Source organism: Polyergus mexicanus, unplaced genomic scaffold (genome assembly GCF_030449975.1).
Source record: "Polyergus mexicanus isolate NDT 795.1 unplaced genomic scaffold, iyPolMexi1.0 SCAF_11, whole genome shotgun sequence".
NCBI classification, from domain to species: Eukaryota; Metazoa; Arthropoda; class Insecta; order Hymenoptera; family Formicidae; genus Polyergus; species Polyergus mexicanus.
The window spans coordinates 4,461,606-4,471,319 of NW_027223331.1; the positions used below are offsets into that span (position 1 = coordinate 4,461,606).

Here is a 9,714-nt window from a genome sequence, read left to right on the forward strand (position 1 = left end):
TCATTGTTAAAGCGATGTTTATTGGGAAATTATTGTTCCTTTTATAGGGGACGGCTTACATTCCTTGCACCGAAGTCGTAGCCGAGGGGAAGGCCTCTCTACAGCAGGTACACTACGTTCTTTTTCACGCGGCAAATAAACGAATCGTACACAGCTTCGACATCACTTCGTGTTGGTAAAAACCACTACATAAGTATCCTAATTGCTGCATGCCTATGATATGTGTAGCAGCAATGTTTCAATCCTTTAGACATTTAGAGGGCAGCTATTGATTATCCTCAAAGTAATACTTGAAATATTAGGTCATTAATGTGTTATGAACCTACACACGAAGCGTGGGTTGTTTTCGACTCGGATCATGCTGCGTGAGTGGTGTATCTACTTTCGAAGATAGTGACCGATACATAATTGTCGCTATGTATCGAAAGTCGGCAACGTTTATTCATTTACGAGCATTCCACAATTTTTATCACGACTGGAAGCATTTGTTTTACGCGAGAGGAAGAAAGCATAATCGTGTGTGATTTAATTGTACATTTTAAAGGAATCAAAAGTCAATGCGACATCTTTTCTTTTACTCTGTGTATGTCAATCTGAGATATGTAACGACTACAATTTCATGTATATATTCCATGTAACAGTACACATATTTTGCATTTATGAAATCGGTCCGTGTTGACGCGAAGGATACGATAATAATAAATCGATTTAAATATTGGCTTTTTCACACATCATCATTGGATTATACACTTTCCAAAATTACCTTACGGTAATTTACACGCTGCTGGAAAAGTGCCCAATGAAAGGATAAAAACATCAAAAGACACTTTACATATACTTTACCGCGTAGTGTAGATTACTACCACGTTGTGTAGATTATTTAAAGATTTTATATGTATACAATTGTTTCATATATTGTATTTTTTTAGCGCGATTATGTATAAGTTCCTTTTTATTGTAACATACATCTTTTCTCACCGTTACCCTATTACACGAATATGACACATCTTAATTTATACATTCTAAATACATACTGCATTTTTGGAAATTGCAAACTGATCCTTAAACACTGTAGTTAATTGATTTAAGAGACAAGTTGCAAATGTCCAAAGATACAACGTCCAAGTTGTCAACGTCGAGTCGCAATATTAGGTTTAGGTATTAGAAAAACTATATATATATATATATATATATATATAAATATAAATGAGCTTGCTTTGTTGTATTAATTGCATATAGCTGTATATTCATTAAATTTTTTGGTGAATGTCTGGGTTGCCGATGTTATATCTCACTTTGTCTATAGACATGGCAATATAAACATTAGCAAACAATCTATACACATTTCATATTTCTCTTTAACATGATTCACGCATTATCAAATAACAATTATTCCCATTATGAGAATTAAATTTGGCTTTATTCCAAAAGCTACTACACATAATCACAATTCAAAATCGATGAGAACTATTAGATTTTCTTCTTAATTTATGGAATAGATTGTGTCGTAAGGAATACGAGGAAAAAGATAAAAAATAAGCGCTTAACGACTAAGGTTACTCGGTAACATTTGCCCAAATTGTGAAAACAACTCCTCTGTCCAATTAGAACAATACTTATATTATCAATAATGAATATAAATTACTGTATGTAATATTTATTGAATATAATAATAATCGCCACGCGGGGCGCAATGTTTCCTCAACATGACAGACAATTGCACCGTTTTTATATAAATGACAATTATCTCCACGAGAAGGAAACTTTGTGACCACGCAAGGCATCTGTCCATTTTTGGTAATCGAGATTGTTGAGGAAGAAACACGAATTATAAGACTCCACATGTCAGAATGATGCTACATGCTTGCCCGGCATGCAATAACGTTAATAAATTCTTTGTTTTAATTACACGTTTTCGATTTTTGCATTATTACTTTGCAATCGACATTTATATTGCTTTGGATGCACTGGAACTTGTATATCACTTGCAAAATGAAACTCGTTTCCCTTCTCTACTTCAAATATAGCGCGATATATTGTGTTCAAAATCTCCAATAGTCATGTATGATTTTTACTGTGTATTTTACATATAACAAAAACTATTGGATTATATTTTTTACGAATTTTTTATAAACATACAGCCAAAAAAAATAAAGTTGTTTTATCTCACAATATACACACACACATATATTACCCAAGGAAAAAGAAAATAAAGATACGAAAAAATATATTAAATTAAATTGAAATTGAAAAACAGCACATCTCTCAACAATAATCAAGAAACTAAGATTTTTTTTTTAATCGTGGCCTTATAGAGGGTTAATATCAAATGATTATCATTATGTTATCAGGAATATAATGTTCGAAAAGCTGCAGTGGAGCATCTAGCATTGACAGAGCTTACACAGCCTATTCCATCCCGCAATAAGACAATGTCCATTTTTACCGTTACGATTGTCTAAAAAATAATTGTTCACGCTATACTTTGTACCCTAAATATGATTCTAGAATATAATATTTTCGACCAATCGCGCGATTTTACCTCTGGAAGACTTCCGAGTTTGACATTATTAAACGCGATCGAAACTGCAAATGACACGCGCTCACGGTCCAAAGTTCCAAAGAATCGCAGGAGGGTCCACATGATCAAAATCGAGTCTCCTAACTATGGCTGTGAAATTAACCGATGTTTTGCTATTTACGCTATTTTTCCTCGATTTTTTTTTTTTTTTTTTTTTATTCCCGTACTTGAAGATATCACATGCGCCGAATTACGCGCTTATTTTTGTAATTATCTTCTCTTTAAACAGGGTTTCTATGTCTCTCTCTGAATTATATATTTAAAATATATATTATAAATACATATCTGTCTCTGTTTATATATTCAATATCTGAACAAAACGTCGACAAATTTTATTTTAGAAAAAATTGCACTAAAAAATCTTTAAAATATTCTCTCTTTATCTGGAATCTTGATTAAAAATATCTAAAAAATTAGAGAATTTTTTTTATAGGATTTGAGCAGACACCCTGTCGAAGTATCATGAAATTCTAAAACGTCTCAAACGCGGCTGCCGATTAATTATGTAAATTATGGCGAAGGTTACAACTTGAGCAATTAATTTTCTATCGTGATTTTTTTTATGTACGAAAGAATAAAATATATTTAAAAGGAAATATTATGCACATCGGACAAATTTAAGGATCGTGAGTCGATAAGACGACAGCGAGGACGATCTTGTTTTTATAATAGATAGATAATGATTAATTTGACACGAATTTATATTATATAAATTGTATCGAAAAAATTTTTCTTAAAATATATTTCTACTTAACGACTAAATAAATATTTTATATTTTAGATCATTTGCCGCAATATGTATATTAAATACATTTCATCGCAAGAGACTACAATATTAATTCTATCTCTATCTATCTAATGATTCATACTTCTCTCGAAGTGTCTTATCGACCGCGTTTGTCAAACGGCTGCGCTTAAATATTGTCAATTAAGCGAAGAAGTGCAAGAGTGTGTAATCTTGAATTCGGAACTCTTCTATAAACCAGTTTTCACAGTAAGACTGTTCGGGGACGCGATCATATTAATGTAAAATCTACACACGTGTATATGTATAATACAACGTAAGTCTCGAGATTGGTGTTATATTTTAATGTAATGTATAAGAGGGGGAAAAAAAAAGAGAAGAGAAGCACATATACATATAACGGGAAAATAACAAAGAGAGTACGTGTCACGAAGAAAGTGACGAAACATCTTATTCGTTTATCGATTATCACAGTAACGTAAGGAAAATTAGCGAAGTGTGTATTTGCTTCATATATCTCTTCTCATTTATTCTAATCGCATTGAATAGATTTATCAAGGCGGCACTATACGTATATGTTAGGTCCACGACACTCGCGCGCGTTCAACTTGGTGTAATTAAATACGATTGTCACACAAATCGGGATATCAAACACGGCTATCTCCTTCATTGCTGAGAAAACTAAGAGAAAGAAAAAGAAAAGTCGCTTGCTAGAGACGCCACGTTTGCGCCGCATCCGTTTGATCCACGCTACTTGTCATATATGTATCTTATTATATAATATCCTCTATATACGCGAAAAATCATATCTTCCTGTCGAGAAAATCAAATTAAATCACTTATCGAATAGATCCATTACACTCAGCTATAGAGGATTTACATTTCGACTCGTTAATTTTGATCCTAATATCTTACATCAAATAAAACATTTGACATATATACATGGGGTGTCCCCAATTTAAATGGCAAAACTTCAGGAGCGTGTAGGGAATCGAAAAGCTAAGGCGGAAAGTCCTTTAGAGGTTTGCTCGTTTTTGCTCCATTTTCGAGAAAATCACAAAATAAGAAACAAAACAAGTTTTCGTTTTTTTACTTATTTATTTACATTTTATTTATGTTATCATCTATTTAATGCAGACATCGTTCAAAATGTTGCCCTCTCGTAGCAATGCAAGCGTTACATCTAGCACTCACCTCATTAATCGCAGTTAGACATTGTTCTAGTGATATTTCGTGCACTGTATCTATGATTCGGTCTCTTAATTGCTCTCTTGAATCGATTGGCACCGTAAAGGGTAACATTAAGGGTTTACGTATGTAAGGAACCTTGAAGTAGAAAAATTCGGTGCCAATCAACTCAAGAGAGAGAGAGAGAGAGTAACTGACAATGAGAGATTGAATTTTTGCGATTTTCTCTAAAATGGAGGAAAAACGAGCAAATCTCCAAAGGACTTCTTATCTTAGTTTTTCGGTCCCCTACACGCTCTTGAAGTTTTGCCATTTAAATTCGGGACACCCTGTATGGGGTTACACACACGTTTCTTCCTCTTTCTTTCTAATCAATCTAAGTGAGATATCAATGTTGTACTGTACGGTATAGCGTGGATCAGATGGATACCCAACATAAACACGATAATCACCGAATCGACCGAATTCTTTCTATCTATTTGGTAAATATTACGCAATGATGGCGATAGATAAATGGCGACGTAAATATTTCGAAGTGTGTAATAAATAGTTTCAGTCGATCGGTGATTTTACGCTATAAGTGTAGAGCCTCTTCTGCCGGAGATAATGAATGATACAGTTGATAACTAGATAATAAGAATTTCGGAAATTCTCTTTGTAGATCGATAGGATGCTATGTCGTCTGGTTGTAGATAACCCGGTAAATAGGAAAGCCTATTTTTGCATTGTGCGATTAAAAAAAAAAACGTAGAAAAAAAAAGATATTTAGCCGATTCGCGTTCAGCGATTATACACACACACTTGGATGGAGTGTCATATAAAGCTCCAAACTATGCAAGAACAACTCGTAGGATATTGACTGTCAATGTCGTAATAATGTGATTCATATAACATCCAGATTCAATGCTCATCGATATATGCTTATTATTTACTTCTCACAGACTCCTGTAGCTTCCGCTCCCTCCCCCCTTTACCGCATAAATTATTTTTTTTATTTATAATTTATTACTTTGACTAAGTGTCAATCATTCGGTAGATAATGATGGGTTTAAATGATTTATGTGTTGCATATTGTTTACGAATTAGAATAGATTTAGAAAAATTTTTTAAATAGCTCGAAAACTAATTTATTGTACAATTCGAAGAACTCTACCGATTAATTGAATTATCGAATGATACATGAAGGTATTTACGTTGTAATGTAAAACATTATTTTCTCGAGATTACAGTCGTAAGTAATCGCAAGAATCAACTTGTATACATACATCATAAATAGCGCACCAATAATTTTAAGACACCATATACAATGGGTGTAAAAATTTCTTAGTACGAAAATATAATTAGCGACTTATATATATATATAAGTGATATAAAAGACATTTATTTTGCATGGCGCATAGCAATTCAAGTCGATCGTATTATTGATTCAGCCCGATCGAAATTTCAATATTTAAAAAATATAGGTAGCGCGATCGAGCTAGCAAGTACCTCTATGCACTCGTGTTGGTATATAGTACGTATATTCTGGCATAATGTTTAATATTTACTTCTCTGAATGTTAGCATGGAATATTCTAATCGCGATCCATCTTACTTACATGCTTCAAAAATTGAAATATTATTTATAAAATTCTAACATTAAAAGAGTTGGATAAAGTACAAGTGTAAAGTGGGATCTATTGAAATTTGGCCCCGCGTTAATTTCGGCACATGTATTTTCACAAACACTACAATATTGTATTTATATCCCATAATTAGTATGGGAAGGATATTCGTTAATTTTTATTTTCCAAGAATTCTCCTCTTCTATCCTTCCAAAAATTAACGAGACTCTACTGCCTGTTGAATACATGCATTTTAATGAAATTCAAAATTCCTCTTACGAAATTAATAAGCAACTGATAAGCATAGAAATGTTTGAAATAGGATTTTTTTTTGCATTAATCTGAATTGATCTGAAGGAGATGGATCTCGTAGATATTTCACATACAAATCCCATTTTCTTTCGCTCAAAATTAAAATGCGTAATATTATTAGCGTGTCCCGAGACGTTTCTTCGTAATCTTATGATTAGAAGTTAGGTTTGCGATTCGGTTAGGGCAACGCGCGTCCACGGGTATCAGAAATATATCACCCGCACAATTTTCGTGCGTTACACATCACGCATGTATTCATACACAGATGATACGCGTACTCATTAGAGACATTACCCGCTTTAACACGCTAAGCGAGGAAGATAAAGGCAAAAAAGGAAGAAAATGTAACTAGCGAATATATATTCCATGTAATTTTTCTTCTAATTGAAACGAAAGCTATTCATCCTTTTTATAGCTGCGGCATGCATTCTTACTTAAACGATTACCATTCTTTGCCGCAAAAGCAAAAATGTACTTTTCGATCTCGTAGATTATCTAAGAGCTAATTATTATTAACGAGGAACACACTAGAACTGTGTCGTAAACTCATGGGATGATTACCGTGTAATAATATTATTTTATAAGCAGTCAATAATATTATGATATCTATCGAGATAAGCTAAACACTGTATCACCCCTTTCTCCAGAATTTTGTCATTTATGAAAGGAAAAAAAAAAAAAAAAAATCGTATGTTCATTTCATAAGCTCGTTTCGCGTCTCAAGAGAGTATCTATATCTTGTTAAATAATATACATAGGGCGAGATACAGCTAAGACAAGTATGACTTGAACAATAAGGTGTGTACATTTTAATTTTTATGAATATAATAAAAATATAATTTAATGTTCTAAAAAAAGTATGTATGTATGTGTGTGTGTGTGTGTGTGTGTGTGTTGATCGATTGAATCTTGCTGCTCGAATCCGATAACGATTTGCCTGATTCATTTTTGTCAAAAATCGAGGTACATATAATTATTTGATTAAAATGTTTAGCAGAATTAAACATGTTTTATTAATTTTAATAGAAATCTAATAATTAATTTTTTATTTACATTTATTATTTAAGATTAATTTAAGAATAATGACAAATAGAGGGATAGTCATTGCATTGCATTGCATTGTATTGTCTGATGAATGATATAAAACTAAAAATTATCCTTTTACTTTTTAGAACAAAGTGATATTCGCGATAAGGGATGAACATAAATTTGTGAATTATTGTATTGTTGCCGATTCAACTAATTAACTGATCGAATGTAATTAATTGCGCGATTAAGATATAATGAAAGACGTACGCGTTTAACACGATTAACTTTAGTAAAGGCTCGATGCGTAAATCTGTTTATTCAATTATTATTAATATTATTATTATTATTATTATTGTTATATTTTTTTCTGCATTTTACGCTTTGCTGTACGTTTCGATACGTGTGATAATAATAAAGAACTTTAGCAGAGATCCTGTATTCTTCAAGCGTAACCCGAATCCCTTCTTGTGGCATTAAATATTGCATTAAAAAGAAAAAAAAAAAAAAAAAATATTTGTACATGTCACATACATTTCGACGGTACGTATGTAAAATGAAGCTCATATATTGGCATAGAAATAAGAAAACATTCGTTCTCTGCGTGCGTGCGCGCGTGTATATATTGTATCACGGACGTACTCCTACGCAGAGACCGAAGAGAGAAATGCATATTATATTCATCTAATTTAAATATAATGGGATGACTCCTGTGGGAATGTCGGTGACTCTGGTTGAAGAATTTTCTCAAGGTCCTTTTTGTCCTCGGAAACGCGCACAAGAGGAGGGTAGGTCCCTCGTCTCGTAGTCTATCGCAAACAGAAGCGAGCTAATGCACTCGTGCGTTTTTCTCATAGCCCAAGAGCGACTTATCGATGAGAGATGTCTGCAATTAATATACCTCTTTGGTGGCCCTGACTGGCGTTATTTGCCTCAAAGAAAGGATAGATAGACGCTTGTAACGATATTCACTGACTGTCGTTGATGCATCATGATATTCCGCGAGTGTAACATCGCAAGCATCAATATATTCAATTACCTATATATTATATAGCGTGTGTAATATTTTTATCTAATTCTCTCACGTTATAATCGATTCAAAAATTGTTGTCGAAAATTTTTGTTCAACGACGTACGATGGAATGGAAAAATAATAATTAGAATGAAAATAATCGTTATATAAAATTTTTAAATCCATGTATGTATCGTTCAGCTAATGGGTTTTTAACTTGTTGATATATAATGATGTTAAAATAATTCAATCTTTTCGCGGAGAGAGAAGTTGGTTTATTTTACTTTTGAGAAACGTCTCGAGCATTGACATTCAGCGGTGCACGAAATATGCTCGGATGTAACGCATGCTCCTCTTTTGCTTTCACATCATGGCCATGTTCTCCCTCGGGTGTAAGAGAGATTTCAAGAGTTGCCTTCTCTCTGCTCCTCGATTCCCAGCTCTTCTCTCTTTCTGTCTCTCTTCTTTCTTGCTCATTTTTTTTTTTCCAACACAAACGAGCGTATATTTCGCATCTCAAAACTGCGATGCGATGAAAGAGCGTATATACTTCGAAGACGATGGGATCAATGAACCCATCCATGGTCAGCACCGATCTCGCCGTCTGCTCTTGTCGTCGCGGAGATGAAGTATACATAATATACATGCTATATAATGTATAAATACATAGCGCCAGCTTCTTTTCGTAACGCCGATAATGTACACAGCGAACCGTATAAAGGTGAACAAAAGAACGCGCACGCTTTATCCCCTGTAAATGCAGATGCGTACAACAATAATGTCTCTTGGACTTTTTAAGACTATGAAACAGTCATTGTGTTTTAATCGTTAATTTTTTTCGCCCCCTCCAAGTTTTTTTCGATAAAATTAATATTTCCGGATTTCGATTTAAGCATGTATGTGTCATATGTCAAAACATTGACAGAGAAGCATGAAAATTTTCCAGACTGCTTTACTATCTCTTCTGAGCAAAACTCGAGCACAATTTTCTTAATGTTTTGGAAATTATTTAAGCTTGAAGTTAGTATTGATTCTTATGGATAATCGCATATTGTAGCACTTGTTGTTGACAAATTTGACAAGGAAAAAATATTGCCAACGAAATAAAAATTTTCACATATATTAAGAAAAGTCTAATAAATATTTGTACAAAACTTGATTTAAATTTTCACTTAGTCGTTTAAAAGTTATTTACTAAAAAATTGTGGAAAAATATTCTCTCTCTCTCTCTCTCTCTCTCTCTCTCT

At 33.1% G+C, this 9,714-nt stretch overlaps 1 protein-coding gene across 8 annotated transcripts in view; it reads left to right on the forward strand.

Annotated features, from left to right (window-relative positions):
* Positions 1 to 7,889, forward strand: part of LOC138937792 (kinesin-like protein KIF13A) — a 35,769-nt gene extending 27,880 nt beyond the window's left edge. For all 8 annotated transcript variants that reach the window (XM_070304397.1, XM_070304398.1, XM_070304400.1 and 5 more), the window contains one exon: positions 48 to 7,889. In XM_070304397.1, the coding sequence (XP_070160498.1) occupies positions 48 to 139 (92 nt within the window). In that variant the 3' untranslated portion in view covers positions 140 to 7,889. The remainder of the gene's footprint in view (positions 1 to 47) is intronic.
* Positions 7,890 to 9,714: the final 1,825 nt, after the last annotated feature.